Raw genomic sequence first — 23880 nt, forward strand, 5'->3', positions numbered from 1 at the left:
GGGTTTTGCGTCCGGATTCATTCAGTCATGTAGAACTTATGGCCCCTGACTTTGTAAAAATTGGTCATTTTAATGTTGTGTCGCGCCTAGCTCCAAACGTATATGACCTAGAGTCACAAAACTTTACAGGAATGTTGGTCAGCATGTGTAGTTGTGCACCTGGGGTTTCGCGTCCGGATTCATTCAGTCATGTAGAAGTTATGGCCCCTGACTTTGTAAAAATTAGTCATTTTAATGTTGTGTCGGGCCTAGCTCCAAAAGTATATGACCTAGAGTCATAAACCTTTACAGGAATGTTGGTCAGCATGTGTAGTTGTGCACCTGGGGTTTTGGGTCCGGATTCATCCAGTCATGTAGGAGTTATGGCACCTGACGTAGTAAAAAATTGGTCATTTTAATGTTGTGTCGCGCATAGCTCCAAAAGTATTTGACCTAGAGTCACCAAAGTTTACAGGAATGTTGGTCAGCATGTGCAGTTGTGCACCTGGGGTTTCGCGTCCGGATTCATCCAGTCATGTAAGAGTTATGGCCCCTGACTTAGTAAAAAATTGGTCATTTTAATGTTGTGTCGCGCAAAGCTCCAAAAGTATTTGACCTAGAATCATCAAAGTTTACAGGAATGTTGGTCAGTATATGCAGTTGTGCACCTGGGGTTTCGCGTCCGGATTCATTCAGTCATGTAGGAGTTATAGCCACTGACTTAGTTAAAAATGGGTCATTTTAATGTTGTGTCGTGCGTAGCTCCAAAAGTATTTGACCTAGAGTTTTTGGTCCCTGACCTGGGAAAAAATTGTCATTTTAATGTCATGTAGTGGGGGCATCTGTGTCCCATGGACGCATTTCTAGTTTCATGTAAATTGGTACGGAATGTTAATGGAGCGGGGCACTGGCGCCAGACCAGACAGAAAATGCCTCTGTACATGTTATACCCTACCCCTAGGTATTCTATAAGAACCATGGTCATGAACGGGAAAATATACTAACCCGTTTCAATCGCCCATTTCATACCTAAAACATGCAGTTCGGTAAATGTGTACTATGGATATCAAACAAGTGGTAATTTATCTTCCATTGTGTACCGGTCACATTTCTTCAATACACTTATCTTAGAAAAACAACGCGTAGTTTATAGTTATTTCAACGTTACATAAAAAAACTTGCTTGAACTTCCCTGGTGAATTTCCGTTCTAGATTACAAAACCATTCTGATTGGCTAATGTGAAAATGTATGTCAATCGTCATTATACTACACGTGTTCGCTAAAATGTGAAAATGCAGCATAAATGTGCAAAATGAATAAAATAAACAGAACAGATGCAGACCAATGTACGATTTCAAATTGAAGATCATATACAAGATAAATTTCATTCATCATTTCGGATTTTATTGTAAAAATGTGATTTTTTTAAATTCTGCTTTTGTTTGTTTACATTTCGCCAAACATGTGCACATTGCCGTGACCTCTAGACCGGATGTTCATTAGGGAAGGTCAAGCAAGTTTTTTCTGTAACGTTGACGAAGGCATAAAATATGTTGATAATCTCAGCAATATGGAGTATTGAGACAATGTGACTGGTGCACGATGGAAGATAAATTATCGCTTGTTCAATATACTATGTACCCATTCACCGAACTGCGCATTTAGTTGAGAAATTTACAATTGAAACGGGTTAGTATGATTTTCCCGTTCATGACCATGGTTCTTATAGAATACCTAGGGTAGGTAATAACATGTACAGAGGCATTTTCTTTCTGGTCTGGCGCCAGTGGAGCGGGGGCTTTTATTTGTAGGGTATGCTTGGTTAGTATTTCATGGACTTTTAGGCCAATTATTTGAAGAATAGGTAGAGCTTTTGCACTCACCTATTCATCAACATCTATATCAATGTTAGCATCTGTTTCCACGTCCTGCTTGGGCAAAGTTTTTGAACTTGACTATTCAAAAATAAGTGGAACTGTTTCACTCACCTGTCGTCATCCACCATTTTTCATATCTTCCCTACCCTGCTCCCCACCCTTCCATAAAAAGGTGCTTTAGTATTTCTCCAGTCATACCCAGGAAATACAAACACAGAGGCACAGAAGTATAACAACGGTTTATGTAATTTACCTGTATAATATGTATCCCAGACTTCCAAGCTACAATCTTTATAATCTGCAATTTTTCCCAGCACTGTTCCTTAGATGTAATTGCTGCAAAATTGCTATTATTTTTCTTGGTTAATTGAGGTACAAGAAGTTTTTAAAACAGCTTTAGTTGTAGTTTAATGGATGGTTCAACCTGTAAAAAGCTGTATATGATAATACTGTATTATTGTCTGATCTTGGTCTGCACTGGTCACGAAGGCAGAATTACAAAAAATGTACTTGCATGCCGCCATGCAGCAGGCTAAAGTTTAGAAAATATAAAATAAGTAATTCAGTTTGTCCTCCACCCATGATTCTTGTGGGGAAGTCAAACAAGGGGCAGTAGTAACTTGCATTAGACATAAGGGAACAGCGGTCATGTAAATTACTGAAAAACAGTATTAAACCCAACAATATTTCGAGAAATATAAATTATTCGTAGATATTATATGATAAAGCTTTTGTAATTTCTGGGCAGACTCATCCTGTGGATATGATAGCTTATAATACACCAGTGCGAGAAAAATCTACAGTCCAGCATTGTTGCAACTGATAGAAATCTTTAAAAATGAATGACAATTAAAGGGCATAATAAAGTTTTCTTGAAAATTGTTTTTTTTTGTTACAGCATAAAATATTTTCTTGTTTGATTTGATCTAAAAACTCAACAAAAAATTTTCCCTTAAAAACCCATGACATTGCTTGTTTCAACACGGGAAATTGATTTTACAAGAACTTTTCTTTTGGAAGCCAGTGCTTTTTTAAAACAAAAAGAACCAAGGACTTTTAATACCTTTCTGAGAAAACCTTTTTTAAAAAACTAAAGCAAAAATTTCCATTAGAATCTTTTAAATCTTCCCCAAATTTAAAGGGGTGGGGCCCCCCCCAATTGGGCCCTCAATTGTTTCCCTCTATTTAATTGATTTTGTCATAAAGAAAAAACTAGAAATTTTTTACGGGGAACAATTTTTTTTCCCTTGTTTTTGGGCATTCTGCCCCTTTTTTTGGGTTACTATTAATTTGCAGCGGGCAAGAAACAAGGAAAGTCAAGATACAATTGGGGGGTTTGGGGGTTGTAATTTAGGAAAAATTGTCCACCAGTAAATATATAAATAAACCCTAGACTTTCTGTTTTTCAGTTCCCTTTCTCTTAAATTTTAACTTAAAAGGCTAGTCAAGTTCTAAGCTGTTGTAATTTTTAAAAAATTAAATGTCCAAATAACACTTACAAAAAACACTTAAAAGTTTTTGCCCTTTGGGAAATTCCTGTTCTAGTTTCCCAAAATATTCATGCTGGGTTTTTGTTTAAATTTTTTTAAATTGTAAGAAAAAAAAATTTAACTTCCTTTAAAACACATTGCCTTAATAAACAAAATTTTTCTTAAAATGGGGGGGGGGGGGGGGGGGGGGGGGGGGGGGGGGGGGGGGGGGGGGGGGGGGGGGGGGGGGGGGGGAGGGTAGAAAACTTTAAAAATGCCCTACATGTTTTTTTGGACAAAAAAACCCCGCCTTTTGCACTTAAAAAATTAGAAAATCCTGGTTATTTTTTGTTATGCAAGTTACTATCTCCAAAACCTAAAAACAATTTTTTTTTAAAAAAAAAACTTCAAATGGGGGCCCCTTTGGGGGGGTTAAAAAACTAGGGGGATAGAAATCAAGTCCCCAACTCGGGATATGAAATTTTGAAAAATTTAAATGCCCCCCCTTTTGGGTATTTAAAAAAAACCTTCTGTTTTATATTTTGGGCCCATGCAATTTTAAAAATTTATCTTAAAAAACCAAAGGCAGATACGGGAAATTGAAACGATAGAAAATTTTTTTAAAGAAAAAGAGAAAATTTTCCCTGCTTCGGACAACGATTCAAAATAGAGCATTGGCTGTCAAAAAAAACAGCCCTTGTTCAATGAAAATTTTTGCCCTTTTTTTTTTTAAATTTAAAACCCTTTAGTAAAAATACAATTAAAGTGCCTAAATTATTTTGATTTTCTATTTTTTTATTTTTTAAAAAAAAAAAAAACCCCCTTTCCCCCACTAAATTTTCAAAAAAAAGGATTGGTCAATAAATTCATTTTTAAAACCCTTAACCACAATTTGGGTTTAAAAAACCCCGCCCGGGGTTTGAAAAAAATTTTAACCTTAAAAATTAAAAAATCTTCCCCTGCCCTGGGGAAAAAGTTAGCAAACGGGGGCAGACCTGATAAATGAACAGCCTGCACAAATGTGCAGCACGGGGTCGAAAAGGCAAAAACACTTGCTGCCACAGCAAAAGGGTTTAAAAAAAAAAAATGGCAACAATTATTTTTTGGGGGAGCTTTCCATTTTTTTTTTCAATATTTTCTTGTTTTTTTAATTATTTTGATTTTTTTGGAAAAAAAAAGTAGAGCTATTGAATTTCCCCAACCCCCTCCCAATTTTGGGGGGGTGGGCGTAAACCTTTTGGGGTTGAATTTTTTTTAATAAAGTCAATCCTCTGTTACTATCAAAACTTTTAACTTATTTTATATAAAAGTTTAAAAGTAGAAAATTACTATCAAGCTAACCCTAGGAAAAACCCAATCCCCATACCTCTGTTTTTAAAATTTTGACAGGGGTTCCCCCCTTTTTTTAAACTTAAATTTTTTTTGGGGGGGTTTAAAAAAGAAATTTGACTTGAAATTTTAAGTATTTTTTTTACGGGGCCTTGGGAAAATTTTTTCCTTTTTTGGCCCTTTTTTGGCCCGTTTTTTTAATTTTTTTCAAACCGTTTCCCTAAAGTGAAAAAAAAAAAAAAAAACCCGGTCCCGTAAAAATGGGAAAAAATTAAAAAATTTTTGTCTGTATAAATCAAATAAACCATCTACACCAAGCGGGAAAATTTGGGTTGGGCGCACCCTTTCAAAAATCAATAAACGTGTCGAACAGCCCCTGACTGCCCATTTTGAAAATCGGCCCCGTAATTACACTGACGCAATCAGTCCCCCTACCCCGGCCCCACCCCTTTAATGTTTGCAAAACCGCCGATTTGAAAAGGGTATTAAACATTTTTTTGGACTGGTTTTCCCCCAAAAAGTTTTACTGGATCCAAATCATTTTTGACTGGGATCCACTTCTTTAAATTTTAAAATCCGATGGATGGTTTATTTCAAAAGGCTATGTTTCATCATGGGGAAAAAAAAAAAAGGCCCTCATTTAAAACAAAGAGTTATAAATTTTAAAATTAAGGTCTTTGATTTTTAAAGAAAACAAACACACGGAAAAAAAACCAAACAAAATATTTTTTAAAAATTACTTGATTTGAAAAAAAAAAACAAAAATTCAATTTTTTTGCAGCTCCAATTTAAAAAAAGTGCAGAAAATCGTTTTTTTTTTCAAACCCCCAAAGGTTCAAAAAAGGAAAAAAAGAAAAAAAAAAAAGGCCCGGCAAAAACAATGATAAAGAAAACCGGGGGGGTGCTTTTAAACAAATCGGGCTTTTTAAAAAAAGTTTCAAAAATGAAATTTTTTTACATCAGAAGAAACAAAATAACTTTTAAAATGTAGCTGCAATTAAAATAAAAAACATAATGAAAAAGAAATAAACCTGGCCCCCAAAACGCGTGACCTTTTGGGGACTAAAACCCGCGGGAAAAAATTTGATTTTCAAACGTTCATAGAAAAGTTTAACAAAATTCGGGGGGCCCGGCCCCGGGGAAAATATTCTTAAAAAAACCGAACTGTTTAGGGAGAGAAAATGTGTCCCTGTAATTTTTTTTATAGAATTCCGTCAAAAAAATGAGGAAACCCTCACCCCCGTATCTGCCGTTAAACGGACCCGGGCCAAATTTTCTTTGGGTTTTAGCTAGTTACGCACAAAGGGGGCCAATGCCCGGAAATTTTACCCTTTTCAAGTAATTTTTTTCGGAAAAAAAACGAAAAATTTTAAAAAAAAGTAACAATACACTTAAAAACTGGGAAAAAACTGTCTTCAATTTTATGGAAACACGCGGGGACCGGGAACTTCCCGTTTTTAAATGCATGACATGTTAAATCTTTTCTCTATCTCGTTTTTAAAAAAAATATTAAAATTGGGAAAAGCAGTGGGTGGGGGAGCGCCGATGTCAGGATTTTTGTTTGGCCCCAAATTTATTTTTCAAAATTTCCGGAGCCCCCGGGTTTTTTTTAACCCCTTTAAATCTACACAAGAAGAAATAATTCCCCAAAAACCCCTGATTTAAAATTTTGACAGAGTAATCCCCTTTTTAAAATTTTGAATTTTTTTTAAAAAAGTTTATGAAAATTTTTACGGCAAAGCTTAAAAATTCAAGCATGAGAAAAATCAAGTGTGGGGTTTTCTTAAGGGGCAGTCATTTTTATTTTTACAGATCTGAACAAAACCCAAAAAAAAACCCTTGATAAAAAACACCCGCTCGGGCCCCCGGACACCCCCGAAACAAATAAACTCCAAAAAAATGAAAAATTTAAAAAACCTTCAAAAAACTTTTTTTTTTTTTTCAAAATTTTAAATTTTTTTTTTTTTCCCAAAAAAAATTTTTTTTTTTTAATTTTTGTTTAAAATTTAAAAAACCCATTATAAAGCAACAGAAAAAAATTTTTGAAATACCAAAAAAAATCTTTTTAAAAAAAATTTTTAAAAAAAAGGGGCCCCCCCAAAACCCCCCGAAAATGGGGTTGTACCATTTAAAATTTTTTTCAGAAAAAAAAAAATTGGGCAAGGGGCATAAAAAAAAATTTTATACTGTCCCTTATATACATCTCAAATATCTTGGATCACGGGGACATTTGGGGAAAAAGTTGGGTTTTTTTTTTTGGAAAAAAAAGCTTTTTTTTTTTTTTTTGGGAAAATAATTTTTTTTTTGTAAAAAAAAAAATTTTTTATAGTGATTGGCTTTTTTTAAGGGATAACAGGGAAAGAATAAACCACAGAAAGATTTTATTCCACATAAAAAAATTTGTGGGCCAAAAAAGATTAACCAAAACTTGCCTAGGGGCCCCAAAGACATTAAACGTTACAGCTCTTTATAGAATAATTTTCTTTTCCCGCAGCCCCGTGTTTAAAGGGATTGAAATTTCAATGAGGGGGAAAATTTATTTTTTCTTAAAAAAAGTTTGTCAGCTCTTGAATTGATGCAAAAAGGTAAAGGTAAAGGGATTGCCAAATTTGAACTTCAATTTTTTTCTTCCAAAGAGCCAAAGGCTCATGATGAGCTTTTTTGACCACTCAATGTCCGTTGTGTGTTGTGTGTCAACATTTTCTAAAAAAATCTTCTTCTTGAAAACCACTGGGCAGAATTACACCAAACTTAACAGGAATGATCCTTTGGTGGTCCCCTTTCAAAATTATTCAAAGAATTTAATTCCATGCAGAACTCTGGTTGCCATGGCAACCGAAAGGAAAAACTTCAAAAATATTCTTGTCCAAAATCGCATAGAGCATTACCTGGTGGATCTCTAACAAGTTTGTTTAAATTATGCCCCTGGTGTGAAAAGAGGCCCCGCCCTGGGGGTCACTTGTTATAATTATGAGTTATATAGGAAAAATTATCAGATCATATTTCCAAGACTGTTTAATTATAATTACCTGATGACCCCAAGCAATTAGGGATCACTTGACTGTGACCTTGACCTACTGACCTACTTTCTTGTTTTTTAAGGTACAGCCTTGAAATTTGAATGACATGTACAGTTTTGCACACCGATCTTAAAACTGACTTTCAGTTACCATGAATGTGACCTACTGACCTACCTTCTTAATATTTTAGCATCAGTTTTCTATTTGAAAAATATGGCTCATATTACTCAAGTGAGCGATCCAGGGTCATCATGACCCTCTTATTTATTTTTGTCTTTTCTTAATGCCCTTGTCAATAACTTAAACTTGTGAAAATTGACAGTCTCCATTTAACCCTTACCCAGTGCTAAATTTCTATAATGGACTTGTCCATCTTTCAATTTGGACAGTACCATTAACTGTTTAAAGGGGTGCTTACCTAAAAGATACTAATTGAATAGCGAACAGTGCAGATCATGATCAGACAACACGGGTCCCAAAGGAAGAACAGGGCCTCCGCTGTCGGTTGCCAATGTCGCCATTTGCGATAATTTTAAGAATTTGGCGCTAAATTTTGCAAACTGGCGAAAATAAGTGGCGCATAGTTTTTTTTCTCGTCATTTGTTTTTTTTCCGTAGTGATATAAGCGGCCCAATAATTGGTTCCCGATACACGTGTTTACCTAGGCGCTGGTAGTGAATAAAATCGATAACCAGTCTAGGCGGTGTAATTTGACAATTCGACTGTTGAAGTTGGTTGACACTTTGAGAATATAATTGCGTAATAATGTGTGAACTGATGGTTAATCAGTAATCAAAACATCTGCCAGCTTGTATGTTTGAACTCTGCCGAAAATTCACCAAAATTAAGGCTGATCACCGTGTACTTTATGTATTGTGATTTTTACAAAAAAGATCGACATGTTTGTGGCATGCAGTTGTATGACTGACGAATTTTTAATAAGTACGAAAGATACATTTAATTTGTTACTTTTTGCAAATATATTAGATAATTTTGTAATTCCTCAGTTTTCATAAAAGATTTTAACGATGAATCCGAAAACAAAAACAGTCAACAGCCTCAATTTGTATCCTGGACCTGGTAAATATTTGAATGTCCAGAATATGAAACACAGAGAAAGAAACTAGAAACAGAAGTTGAAGAGGCTTCAAACAGACACGGTGAACCGGTGGCAGATATAAACCTGAAAGTTCTGATAGGCAATGTAGAGGGGAGGAGGGAGTTTGGGGCAGAAATTCAGAAGCTGTTTCAGCAATTTATTAAAGACACCAGAAGATTTTAAAAATTAAAGCGACCAACTTCACACAGTGACTTATTAAGTGTTAAGTATACCTAGAGAATAATTTCCACAAAGAGAAAAATATACACCCAGAGACTATTGTCAGCTGTATAATGACATAAAGGAAAAACAACAACAACAACAACAAATGTTCAGAAACTGGAAGATATCACTTGCTACCATGGCTTCTTAAAAATCATCAGATGAGTGTTCAACTCGACCTTCTAAAATAGAAAAAATTACGAATTTTCCTTTCCGAAAATAAATGAGTCCTGGAATATTGGTAATTCATGGATAGATATGATTCTTAAACTAAGGAAATGATTTGTGTCATTTGTATCCAACTACAAATTGAATTTACTTCTACAATGAACTAATACATCTTCAAAAGAAATTATTTACTATATTTTATTTCTCTATGCACAATTTGACAGCCAACTAAGAGAAATAAAAGTGGCTCAGAACTTTGGCTCAAAAATGGCACTAAAGTGGCTCCAACTTTTTAGCTCACCTGTCACATAGTGACAAGGTGAGCTTTTGTGATCACCCTTCGTCCGTCGTCCGTCGTCTGTGCGTCCGTCAGTCCGTCCGTCCGTCCGTCCGTCCGTCAACAATTTCTTGTCTGCACGATAGTGGTTTCATTTATGATTTTATTTTAACCAGACTTGCACACAACTTGTATCACCATAAGATCTCGGTTCCTTTCTTGAACCGGCCAGATCCCATTATGGGTTCCAGAGTTATGGCCCCTGAAAGGGCCAAATTTAGCTATTTTGACCTTGTCTGCACAATAGCAGCTTTATTTATGATATGATTTTTACCAAACTTGCACACAACTTGTATCACCATAAGATCTTGGTTCCTTTCTTGAACTGGCCAGATTCCTTTATGGGTTCCAGAGTTTTTGGCCCCTGAAAGGGCCAAAATTAGCAATTTTGACCTTGTCTGCACAATAGCAGCTTTATTATGATTTGATTTTTACCAGACTTGCACACAACTTGTATCACCATAAGATCTTGGTTCCTTTCTTAAACCGGCCAGATTCCATTATGGGTTCCAGAGTTATGGCCCCTGAAAGGGCCAGAATTAGCTTTTTTGACCTTGTCTGCACAATAGCAGCTTCATTTATGATTTGAATTTAATCAAACTTGCACAAAACTTGTGTCACCATAAGATCTTGGTTCCTTTTTTAAACCGGCCAGATCCCTTAATGGGTTCCAGAGTTATGGCCCCTGAAAGGTCCAAAATTGGCTATTTTGGCTTTTGCAGCCATATATTTACTTCATTTATGGTTTTATTTGATACAAACTTCCAAAATATCTTCAACAACAATAGGTCTTGAATTCCATGACAAATCAGATCCAATCATAGGTTCCAGAGTTATTTTATATCTGATTACCTCCCCTGATTGTAATCAAAATGGATTTATATCAGTAAGTACTTATAGGACTTATTTGAAATTTCATTATTGTCATAAGTTGGACTGAGCCAATCAGGGTAGGTAACTATGGACTGATTTTATTTCAAATTACCTCCCTTTATTTCAAATTAAAATGGGTATTTCTCCTTAACTAATGAAGATACTGATCTGAAATTTCATTTATGTCAACAGATTTATTTGGCAGATCCTTATTTTGTTCACTTACAATAATTTGTTTTTTTTAATTACTTCCCTTTTACGTTACTATAAATAGCTTATTTTTAGTAACTTTTTTATTATTGGCCGTAGGGAAAAACCGAGACCACTTTTCTGTGGTACAACATGGATGGTACCTCCAATTTTTAGGTGTATTTTGACATATCTGTACCTTGTAAGCATTTTTTTTTCTTTTTGGTTAAATTTCTTCCCTTTGTTGTTCCTGTCCTTTGGACTTAGATATTTTTTCTGAGGACCTTCTTGTCCTCAAGTGCAATGATAACAGGTGAGCGATATAGGGCCATCATGGCCCTCTTGTTCAAATTGGCGAAAAGGTTGGCGACAAGTATGAAAAACCCAGAGGAGGCCCTGAAGAATCAGTCATGTCCAGCATGATGAGGGGTAAAAAACCTTTGCAGTTCCTATCCATGTTCATCAAACAGCCAGAATGTAGTCTGGCATATTACAATCACCAGATTCTATAACTAGCCTTTTTAGTTATATCCCTTGAATAAGTTCAGATTTGGACAAGTGGAAACTTGGCTGCTCAATAAGTATAGTAATAATCAAAGTCAGAAGTAACTGGCTGTCACATTCATTGTTTGTGACAGTTTGTTGCCCTTGTTGCTTTACATTAATAACTCAGAGCCATACCATGAGAAAACCAACATAGTGCATTTGCGACCAGCATGGATCCAGACCAGTCTGTGCATCCGTGCAGTCTGGTGAAGATCCATACTGTTTGCTTTCAAACTGTATTGCAATTAGAGAAACCATTAGCGGATGCTCAGGCTGGTCTGGATCCATGCTAGTCACAAGAGCTGTATGTCAGTTTTCTTACGGTGCAGCTCATTATGTTTTCTTTTTCACTTTTTCTTTTCAGAATTTGTTACCTAAAGACTCGAACACAGCGGTGAACTTTGTAGAGAAATGTATGGCCTGGCAAAAGAAGTTAGCTCCATGTATAGGTAGTAAATACTGAGGATTTTCACTTTGAACTACAGTTTGACCTGCCTTAATGGTCACCTGTATTAAATAGCCACCTGCAGTAAGCAGCCAGATTGTATAGTCGTTTTAGCTCACCTGAGCACGAAGTGCTCAAGGTGACCTTTTGTGATCACCGTGTCCGTAGTCGTCAACAATTTGACTGTTAACACTCTAGAGGTCACAATTTTAGCCTAATCTTAATGAAACTTGGTCAGAGTGTTACCCTCAATAAATTTTTGGACGAGTTCGATATTGGGTCATCTCGGATCAAAAACTAGGTCACCAGGTCAAATCAAAGGAAAAGCTTGTTAACACTCTAGAGGTCACAATTTTGGCCTAATCTTAATGAAACTTAGTCAGAATGTTACCTTCAATAAAATCTTGGATAAGTTCGATGTTGGGTCATCTGGGGTCAAAAACTAGGTCACCAGGTCAAATCAAAGGAAAAGCTTGTTAACATTCTTGAGGTCACAATTTTGGCCCAATCTTAATGAATCCTGGTCAGAATGTTACTCTCAATAAAATCTTGGACATGTTCGATATTAGGTCATCCGGGGTCAAAAACTAAGTCACCAAGTCAAATCAAAGGAAAAGCTTGTTAACACTCTAGAGGTCACAGTTTTGGCCCAATCTTAATGAAACTTAGTCAGAATGTTACCCTTAATAAAATCTTGCACAAGTTCGATTTAGTTCATCTGGGGTCAAAAACTAGGTCACCAGGTCAAATCAAAGGAAAAGCATGTTAACACTGTAGAGGCCATATTTATGACTGTATCTTCATGAAACTTGGTCAGAATGTTAATCATGATGATCTCAAAGTCCAATTTGAATCTGGGTCATGTAGGGTCAAAAACTAGGTCACCAGGTCAAATCAAATGAAAAGCTAGTTAACACTCTGGAGGCCACATTTATGACTGTATCTTCATGAAACTTAGTCAGAATGTTAATCTTGATGATCTTTAGGTCAAGTTCAAATCTGGGTCATGTGGGGTCAAAAACTAGGTCACTGGGTCAAATCAAAGGAAAAGTTAGTTAACAGTTTAGAGTCCACATTTATGACCATAGAGTCCACATTTATGACCATATCTTAATGAAACTATCTTGATGATCTTTTGGGCAATAGGTCAGGTGAGCGATACAGGGCCTTCATGGCCCTCTTGTTTGAAATAAACTGATATTTTACTCAACTAGGAATGTCTGATTCAAAGGTACAGGCTAAGGTGTGTTGAATTCATCCATAGAAAATTTTAAAAGAAACAAATGAAAAGCAATCTGTATTATTCATTTGAAATGCAGTTTTTAGCTGGATGAAGTATTGTGTATGATAGAGAGCTACTCATCCAAGTGTTTAAATTAAGCTTCAGCATTAGTGTTAAAGTTTTGATGCACTTCTCATTTACTTTAATTATCTCAATTATTACTTGGTGGATTTGCTTCAGACTTAAAATAGTTGTTTCTCGTCATCACCTGCATCATATGACACAAGGGCAAGAAATCTCACAACCATATTTTATGAATTAAGTCCCTTTGTCCCTTTTATGCATAGAAATTCTGCATAATGTTTTTACTGAATGGCTTTGACTGAAACTGCAGATAGTTGTTTAGCATCATTACCTACATCATACATGACAAGGTTAATGAACTGTGAGTCTTATTGTGGTTTCAGGGATCAGTAAGACCAAGGTTAAAGGTCAAAGTGACCAGGGGTGTTTAGTTGTGGACTATGCATTATGTAATTGGTCATCATTTCTGGTTCTAATATTGCTGATGTGAAATATTTTATTACAGGATTTTTACCTGATCAAGTTAGTTTAGGGGAGCTGGCAGCTTTTATATCATATGCACAAGCTTTCCCAAATGGCTTCCTCGCTCTTATAGATACCTATGACGTTAGCAGGTAAGACTAAAAGTTTAAATTACTGTTTGATCTGACTTATCTGTAACAAGTTTTTCTCAATTTCTCTCAAAAGATAATACATAGTTATTTTTAAAAGATTCGTGCATCTTTCTTAATGCCTCTAAAGGTTTTCATAGGAAGTTTTATAATTGTCCAAAATATTTTGAACAACAGTTTTGATTTTATCATCAAAAACAGCTTTGAAAGGTGTTTTTCGATAATAACTTTCAGCCATTTTAGAAGCTAAAAGTTTAAAGGCTTTTGTAAAATGTTTGGAAAACAGACACATTTTCGTTGGCCAGAAAAGAGGCAGTGAAAAAATGTGTGTTAACAATGGCATTGACAATATTAAAGATGACCTAAAATTGTTTAATTTCCTACTTCCACTCATAGAGACCTTTAGAAAGACATGCAACATTATCTTTAGTGTCGATTTTGCAAACTAAAGAGAAATTTAGTGAAAATGCTGTTATGGGTTTTGTGGATCAAATGGTACATTATGTTATTGTTTGAAAATTTCACAAAGGAGTTAATATGAATATCTTTGCACATGTTGATTTATTCTTAACTCAAAAGACAGGGCTGCCTTTTACAGAGTGATTAAAGCTCTGATGTACTCGACTGTCACTGCTGTGTGATTGAAATTTTTCTTGATACAAAAAATTCTTTCATTTTAAGGAAAACTTTCCACCATGATTGTAGAATGAGGTTGGTTCTGCCTTGCACCTAAATTAGTGTACATAGGGCATTCTGGGGTTTTCCTTCATGATACAAGCTGAAAAGATTCAATATTTGTTTTAACAAAATTGTCTTGATTTAACCCACTTGCCACCCCCTCCCCAAAAACAAAAGACCGTAATTGATATGCACCATAACCAAGTGTAGTTTCAGTGATGTGGCAAAGCTGGGGCATAGGAAGCAGTTCATTAGAAACAGTTTACAATCTGAAGGAGTAGACACCCCAAACACATGTAAAAATTTCATCCTGTGTATTTTCTAGCTTCTGGATGTGTTTTTAGCTCACCTGAGCACAAAGTGCTCAAAGGTGAGCTTTAGTGATCACCCTGTGTCCGGTGTCGTCCGTCTGTCGTCCATCGTCAACAATTTGTTAACACTCTAGAGGTCACATTTTTGGCCCAATCTTAATGAAACTTAGTCAGAATGTTACCCACGATAAAATCTTGGATGAGTTCGATATTGGGTCATCTGGGTTCAAAAACTAGCTCACCAGGTCAGATAAAAGGAAAAGCTTGTTTACATTCTAGAGGTCACAATTTTAGCCCAATCTTAATGAAACTTGGTAAGAATGTTACCCTCAATAAAATCTTGGACGAGTTAGATATTGGGTCATCTGGGGTCAAAAACTAGGTCACCAGGTCAAATCAAAGGAAAAGCTTGTTAACACTCTAGAGGTCACATTTTTGGCCCAATCTTAATGAAACTTAGTCAGAATGTTACCCTTAATAAAATCTTGGACCATTTCGATATTGGGTCATCTGGGGTCAAAAACTAGGTCACCAGGTCAAATCAAAGGAAAAGCTTGTTAACACTCTAGAGGTCACAATTTTGGCCCAATCTTAATGAAACTTGGTCAGAGTGTTATCCTTAATAAAGTCTTGGATGAGTTTGATATTGGGTCATCCGGGGTCAAAAACTAGGTCACCACGTCAAATCAAAGGAAAAGCTTTTTAACACTGTAGAGGCCGCATTTATGACTTTATCTTCATGAAACTTGGTCAGAATGTTAATATTGATGATCTTAAGGTCCAGTTCGAATCTGGGTCTTGTAGGATCAAAAACTAGGTCACCCAGTCAAATCAGAGGAAAAGCTAGTTAACACTGTAGAGGCCACATTTATGACCATATCTTAATGAAACTTGGTCAGAATGTTAATCTTGATGATCTTTAGTTCAAATTTAAATCTGGGTCAGCTAGGGTCAAAAACTAGGTCACTAGATCAAATCAAAGGAAAAGCTTGTTAACACTCTAGAGGTCACATTTTTGGCCCAATCTTAATGAAACTTAGTCAGAATGTTACCCTCGATAAAATCTTGGATGAGTTCGATATTGGGTCATCTGGGTTCAAAAACTAGCTCACCAGGTCAAATAAAAGGAAAAGCTTGTTTACATTCTAGAGGTCACAATTTTAGCCCAATCTTAATGAAACTTGGTAAGAATGTTACCCTCAATAAAATCTTGGACGAGTTCGATATTGGGTCATCTGGGGTCAAAAACTAGGTCACCAGGTCAAATCAAAGGAAAAGCTTGTTAACACTCTAGAGGCCACATTTTTTGGCCCAATCTTAATGAAACTTAGTCAGAATGTTACCCTTAATAAAATCTTGGACCAGTTCGATATTGGGTCACCTGGGGTCAAAAACTAGGTCACCAGGTCAAATCAAAGGAAAAGCTTGTTAACACTCTAGAGGTCACAATTTTGGCCCAATCTTAATGAAACTTGGTCAGAGTGTTATCCTTAAAAAAGTCTTGGACAAGTTTGATATTGGGTCATCCGGGGTCAAAAACTAGGTCACCCTGTCAAATCAAAGGAAAAGCTTTTTAACATTGTAGAGGCCGCATTTATGACTATATCTTCATGAAACTTGGTCAGAATGTTAATATTGATAATCTTAAGGTCCAGTTCGAATCTGGGTCATGTAGGATCAAAAACTAGGTCACCCGGTCAAATCAAAGGAAAAGCTAGTTAACACTGTAGAGGCCACATTTATGACAATATCTTAATGAAACTTGGTCAGAATGTTAATCTTGATGATCTTTAGTTCAAATTTAAATCTGGGTCAGCTGGGGTCAAAAACTAGGTCACTAGGTCAAATCAAAGGAAAAGCTTGTTAACACTCTAGAGACCACATTTATGACTGTATCTTCATGAAACTTAGCCAGAATGTTAAACTTGATGATCTTTAGGTCAAGCTCGAATCTGGGTCATGTTGGGTCAAAACTAGGTCACGGGGTCAAATCAAAGGAAAAGCTTGTTAACACTCTAGAGGCCACATTTATGACTGTATCGTATGAAACTTAATCAGATTGTTAAACTTGATAATCTTTAGATCAAGTTCGAATCTGGGTCATGTTGGGTCAAAAACTAGGTCACCCGGTCAAATCAAAGGAAAAGCTAGTTAACGCTGTAGAGGCCACATTTATGACCTTATCTTAATGAAACTTGGTCAGAATGTTAATCTTGATGATCTTTAGGTCAAGTTTAAATCTGGGTCAGCTGAGGTCAAAAACTAGGTCACTAGGTCAAATTAAAGGAAAAGCTTGTTAACACCTTAGAGGCCACATTTTTGACCATATTTTAATGAAACTTGGTCAGAATGTTAATCTTGATGATCTTTAGGTCAATAGGTCAGGTGAGCGATACAGGGCCTTCATGGCCCTCTTGTTTAGTTTTGTAGTAAAGTTCAACTTTTTGAAATTAAACTGTCATGTGTATAATTGTGAATATTGCATTGAACTTTTTTTTGTTCGTTTTTGGTAGTGGACCGATAATGATGATTTCTGGGCAATCTCATATATATAATATTCTCTTCTGTTACTTCAACATTTTTTCAGTGGTAAATACAGCTCTTAGGATGTACGGTTTCCACAACAACCGGAGATAATGCTGAAATCCCTTTCGGCGAAAACGTAAACAAATGGAAATTACCATTTGTCATTACGGGTCAACTACATTTTAATAAAAATTCCATAATGGCCAAAAGAAATTGTTTTGGCATCTTAAATAGTGGCCATTAATACAAATTTATTTAATTTTATTTGCAGGAGTGGGTTGGCTAATTTTTGTACTGTGGCGGTTGCACTATCAGAATTGGGTTACAGAGCACTAGGTATACGTCTAGATAGTGGAGATTTATCATACCTTTCACAGATTGTCAGAGATACATTCCGTAAAGTGGCACAAACGTACGTACATTTCATTTCTAGATCATAGATTTAAGACATACTTTTTCTCACCTATGGGAAAAGAGTATTCCAAATAAAAGTTCTGGTGTGAGATATTCTTATACCACTCACAGGCTTGTTTGTTTTGCTTTTTCTTTATAGTTACATATATAATATATATATATATATATGAGCCGTGCCATGAGAAAACCAACATAGTGGGTTTGCGACCAGGATGGATCCAGACCAGCCTGCGCATCCGCGCAGTCTGGTCAGGATCCATGCTGTTCACTAACAGTTTCTCTAATTCCAATAGGCTTTGAAAGCGAACAGCATGGATCCTGACCAGACTGCGCGGATACGCAGGCTGGTCTGGATCCATGCTGGTCGCAAACCCACTATGTTGGTTTTCTCATGGCACGGCTCAATTATAATATTTACATCCTCTGTACAGTCGAACTTCATTCACTCAAACAACACCCTTCCCTCAGACTCATCGTCAGGTCCTGGCAAAATCCATATCGATAATTCAAACTAATTTTAATGGTCCCCCTCGAGTTCTAGCGGACAAAGTTTGACTGTATATTAATAGTTCAGTAAATCTGTTATACACTGTGTCAGATAAACAGGTTATTTAGAAAACTCAACCATTTACTTTTGATTATGTCATCGTGGTATAGATTCATTTGGAACAGTCTGATGGTTTCCAGAAATGGGTAAATAGATAAATAAGGTGCAAAAATCTTCCAAGCCATTTAAGTTATGGTAAAAAGAAAATCCCGTCTTTGGTCAGAGGTATGCTAAAAAAATTAGCAGTGATATAGAGGTAAGAGTCTGTCAAAACTAAAAAGGAGGTCACGGGTTCAAATCCTATAGGAAGCAGAATTCAATTTCTTTTCTTGTGCAAGTTGCAAGTACTGGCTGGAGCAGATAATGAATTGGAGGAACAATCGTGCAATTCAAATTTGGCTATGAATTTCAGGACCTTTCTGTAAAGTGAGATATTTTCATGAAGCTAAATGTTCTCTATCTTTGGCATTGGTATGCACAATGTATGATCAGCTTGTAAATTAGATAGAACAAGTAAACACTTTGAAAGTGATTTTGCAAGTAATGTGAAATCATTGATATTAACAGGGGCTATGTTTCATGGATTTCGTAGTTGGGTAAATCCAGGAATACAAATAGCAACAAAAAAGTGTAATTGCCACACATTTTAGGTTCAGAAGTTAAAATCCACAAATTTTTATCCCCACAAAGTAGCCATTCTGGCACAAACAATAACATTTTATGCAGATGGAATTAAATGATTTCACATTATTTAGTTTTGAGAATACAGAAGTTAAGTGAACACAGCTATAATAAATTCCTGTCAATTTTGTTTTGCGTTACTTTAAGATCATTTGTGTTTTGAACTTTTGAAAGTTTCCATTGGCGCTTGTATATTACCTCCCTTGTCTATTACAGTTTTGATCTCCCTTGGTTTGAACATCTAACCATTGTTGCCAGTAACGATATTAATGAAGACACAATTCATTCCCTAAACCAACAGGTATGCAGCCTTTTAAATGTTTCCTTAGTGTTGGATTCTTTTTAAACATAATAGTTTTCTTTTGTTACATAAACTAGAAGTTCTTTTATTTATAGTATTTATAGTAATGCAGCTTTGGCCTTCTATAGAGGATTAGTATGTCCTTTGAAACAAAGAGGCAGAATTAGGTAAAAAAAAATCAAGTGGCATGTGTATTTAGTTGTGTATGAAATATTGAATTTAACAGAGCAATATTTCCTGTCATATAATGTGTACCCCTAAATAACCACATGCCAAAGGGTTTGGCAAATGGCACTTGCTTAGACCTTTTCCCCTTTTAGCTCACCTGAGCACAAACTGCTCGGGATGAGCTATTACGACAACTCTTTGTCTGGCATCTGTTCATCCGTCTGTCATCCATCCGTCTGTCATCCATCCATTCTTTTCTTCAAATGACATCTCCTCTGAAACCATATGGTGGAGAAAATTGGTCTGGATGTTCCTTGGGTGTTCTTCTTCTTTTAAAATTAATCAAATCTTTCTGTTTGGTTGCACATAGGGGCTGCAGAGCTAAAATTACATCTCCTCTTAAACCGCTAGTTCGATTTTGAAATAATTTCACACAAAATTAATGGTCCTTATGTAACCATCTACAAAGGTTGTTCACATTATTCATTGTTTAGGTCCATTTTCCTTGAATATTTATTAAGAGCTACAGCTTCAAAATTTTGTACACATGTTTATTATCAGTAGATGTTTAAACAGCTTAGGAACTATGACTCTGTCTTGCATTTAGTAGAGTTATGACCCTGGATAACTTGGAGAAAGCTTGGATTTCTCAATTTCTTGTTTTAATAGGACAACTTTGTACTCTTACTTATGGCCATTAATGTAAGTGGGTCAAGACCTTAAGTCTCTTTTGCATTTTGTCAGAATAACGACCCTTTTAAACTTCAAAGGCTGTAGCTTTGAAACTTTAAACGTTTTGTCATGATCAGAAGACCAGGAAAAAAACATCCAGAACCATAACGCTTTTTTAGCTCACCTGAGCCAAAGGCTCATGGTGAGCTTTTGTGACTGCTTAATGTCCGTCGTGTGTCGAGCATCCATCAACATTTTCTAAAAAAAATCTTCTTCTTGAAAACCACTTGGCAGAATTACACCAAACTTCACAGTAACGATCCTTGGGTGGTCCCCTTTCAAAGTTGTTCAAAGAATTTAATTCCATGCAGGACTCTGGTTGCCATGGCAACTGAAAGGAAAAACTTTAAAAATCTTGTCCAAAATCACAAGGCATAGAGCCTTGATATTTGGCATGTTACATCATCTTATGGTCCTCTATCAAGATTGTTCAAATTGTGCCCCTTGGATGAAAAAAGGCCCTGCCCCGGGGATCACAAATTTTACATAGACTTATATAGTAAAAAGCTTTAAAAATCTTCTTGTCTAAAACCACAAGACCTAGGCCTTTGATATTTTGTATGTAGCATTGCCTTGTGGTCCTCTACCAATATTGTTCAAATTATGTCCCTGGGATGAAAAGAGGCCCTGCCCCTCGGGGTCTCAAGTTTTACATAGACTTATATAGAAAAAAAATCTTTTTGTCTAAAACTGCAAGGTGTAGGCTTTTGATATTAAGTATGTTGCCTTTCCAAGTGTTCCTCTACCAAAATTGTTCAAATTATGTCCCAAGGGTGAAAAGAGGCCCTGCCCTGGGGGTACCAAGTTTAACATATATATATAAACTTATATAGGGAAAAAAAAGATCTTCTTGTCTGAAAGTTCAAGGCCTAGGTCTTTGATATTTGGTATGTAGCATTGCCTGGTGGATCTGTAACAAGTTTGTTCAAAATATGCCCCTTGGGGTGATAAGAGGCCCCGCCCTGGGGGTCACTTGTTATAATTATGAGCTATATAGGAAAAAATACTTAAAAAATTATCAGATCATATAATTGCCTAGACTGTTTAATTATAATTACCTGATGACCCCAAGCGATTAGGGATCACTTGACTGTGACCTTGACCTACTGACCTACTTTCTTGTTTTTTAAGATACAGCCTTGAAATTTGGATGACATGTACAGTTTTGCACAACGATCTTAAAACTGACTTTCAGTTACCATGAATGTGACCCACTGACCTATATTCTTAAAATTTTAGCATCAGTTTGCCATTTGAAACATGTGGCTCATATTACTCAGGTGAGCGATCCAGGGTCATCATGTCCCTCTTGTTTGCAAAATGTTAAGCACTTGCTTATGAGCTTTGGCAACCTCAGGCAGTGCTCCTGTTTTAAACATTTCAACACGACCAAAGCACTGGGTCCTCATAAATGCACATTTTGGTGTATTTTATTAACCCTGGGTACATTGAGTAGCATTTATATTGTCACCTAAATACATCACCAATCTTACAAACCCAATTAGGGTTTGAATTCAGGCTTTTTTTTGTCCCCCCGCCAAAGGCGAAGGGGATATTAGAAATGCTCTCTGTCCGTGCGTCCGCAACGATCTTTGTCCGGAGCATAATTCCAAAAGTATTGGAGGGATTTTCTTCAAACTTCATACACTGATAGAACACATTGGGAGGAAGTGCAGTGTGCAAGAACAATAACTCTACCTTGCCTATTTTTGAATTATTCCCCTTTATCGTATTTTCCAAAAAAAAAATTGTCCGGAGCATAACTCCAAAAGTACTGGAGGGATTTTCTTCAAACTTCATACACTGATAGAACATATTGGGAGGAAGTGCAGTGTGCAAGAACAATAACTCTACCTTGCCTATTTTTAGCTCACCTGAGCACAAAGTGCTCAGGGTGAGGTATTGTGATCACTCACCGTCCGGCGTCCGTCCGTCCGTCCGTCCGTCCGTCCATCGTCCGTCCGTCCGTCGTCCGTCCGTCCGTCCACACTTTCCTTTAAACAACATCTCCTCCTAAACCAACAAGCCAATTTTGATGAAACTTCACAGGGTTGTTCCTTGGATGGTTGTCTTTAAAAATTGTTCAAAGAATTGAATTCCATACAGAATTCTGGTTGCCATGGCAACCAAAAGTAAAAACTTTAAAAATCTTCTTCTCAAAAACCAGAAGCCCTAGAGCTTAGATATTTGGTGTGAAGCATTGCCTAGTGGACCTCTACCAAGTTTGTTCAAATCATGACCCCAGGGTCAAAATTGACCCCGCCCCGGGGGTCACTTGATTTTACATAGGAAAATCTTAAAAAATCTTCTTCTCAAAAACCAGAAGCCCTAGAGCTTAGATATTTGACTTGTAGCATTGCCTAGTGGACCTCTACTAAAATTGTTCAAATCATGACCCCGGGGTCAAAATTGACCTCGCCCCAGGGGTCACTTGATTTTACATAGGAAAATCTTCAAAAAATTTCTAAAAATAAACCAGAAGGCCTAGGTCTTAGATATTTGACATGGAGCATTGCCTAGTAGACTTCTACAAATTTATTCAAATCATGACCCCCGGGGTCAAATTGACCCCGCCCCATGGGATTACTTGATTGTACATAGAAAAATCTTCAAAATAAACCAGAAGGCCTAGAGCTTAGATATTTCATATGTAGCATTGCCTAGTGGACTTCTACAAAATTTGTTCAAATCATGACCCCCGGGGTTAAAATTGACCCCACCCCAGGGGTCACTTGATTTTACATAGGAAAATCTTCAAAAAATTTCTAAAAATAAACCAGAAGGCTTAGATCTTAGATATTTGACATGTAGCATTGCCTAGTAGACTTCTACAAAATTTGTTCAAATCATTACCTCCGGGGTCAAATTGACCCCACCCCATGGGGTTATTTGTTTAGCTTTAGCAAAGAATTTTTTTCAAGAAAGCAATTAAACTCAGGTGAGCGATATAGGGCCATCATGGCCCTCTTGTTTGAGTTATTCCCCTTAATCATATTTTCTTAAAAAAATTTGTCCGGAGCATATCTTCTTCATGCATGGAGGGATTTTGATATATCTTGGCACAAATATATACCACCACGAGGCGGAGTGTCATGCGCAAGAACCAGGTCCCTAGGTCTAAGGTCAAGGTCACACTTAGAGGTCAAAGGATACAAGAAAAAAACCTTGTCCGGAGCATTTCTTCTTCATGCATAGAGGGATTTTGATATAACTTGGCACAAATGTTCACCACCACGAGACGGAGTGTCATGCGCAAGATCCAGGTCACTAGGCCTAAGGTCAAGGTCACACTTAGAGGCCAACGGTCAGATACAAGAATGACTTTGTCCGAAGCATTTCTTCTTCATGCATGGAGGGATTTTGATGTAACTTGGTACAATTATACACCATCATGAGACGAAGTGTCATGCGCAGTTCCCTTCTTTAGAATTACTTCCCTTTGTTGTACCTTAAATAGCTTTTATTGTAACTTTTTCATTACTAGTCGTAGGGAAAAATCGAGACCACTTTTCTGTAGTACAACATGCTAAATCCAATTTTGAGGTGTATTTTGACCAATCTCTACCTGATAAAGATTTTTGTGAGGACTTGCAATATTTTTTTTTAAGATTAACTTCCCTTAGTTGTTACTATAAATAACTTATATTGTAACATTTTTATAACTGACCCTAGGGAAAAAACAAGACCACTTTTCTGTGGTACAACATAGATGTTACTCTCCAGTTTTAGGTGTATTTTATTATATATAAGGTATCTCTACCTGGTAAGGAGTTTTTTTGAGGACTTTAAAAAACAAAAGACTTACAATGATTACTAAACAACTACAAAATTAACATTCCATTTGCAAATACAGCTGCTAGAGTAAAGAAATTTGCTTTGACGGGCATATATTGTGACATTCTGGCACTCTTGTTCCCTGTTAGCTTTCCATTCCTTCTTTTTACAGTAGCCATATAGAAAAACATCATAGCTATACTGTTCATGAAAATTAATAAAATTTAGCAGTAAACCACCTCACTACTGACTTATTCTTTCTTCCACATCTTAAAAC

The 23880-nt window shown here is 36.3% G+C and overlaps 1 protein-coding gene across 1 annotated transcript in view; it reads left to right on the top strand.

The window, feature by feature from the left end:
• Nucleotides 1-23880, top strand: part of LOC128549321 (nicotinate phosphoribosyltransferase-like) — a 55034-nt gene that overhangs the window by 18944 nt on the left and 12210 nt on the right. The window contains exons 4-7 of the mRNA XM_053525906.1: nucleotides 11474-11558; nucleotides 13366-13474; nucleotides 17258-17398; nucleotides 18845-18929. Coding sequence (XP_053381881.1) covers nucleotides 11474-11558; nucleotides 13366-13474; nucleotides 17258-17398; nucleotides 18845-18929 — 420 coding nt within the window. The remainder of the gene's footprint in view (nucleotides 1-11473; nucleotides 11559-13365; nucleotides 13475-17257; nucleotides 17399-18844; nucleotides 18930-23880) is intronic.

This window comes from Mercenaria mercenaria, chromosome 16, assembly GCF_021730395.1.
Source record: "Mercenaria mercenaria strain notata chromosome 16, MADL_Memer_1, whole genome shotgun sequence".
Classification (NCBI taxonomy): domain Eukaryota; kingdom Metazoa; phylum Mollusca; class Bivalvia; order Venerida; family Veneridae; genus Mercenaria; species Mercenaria mercenaria.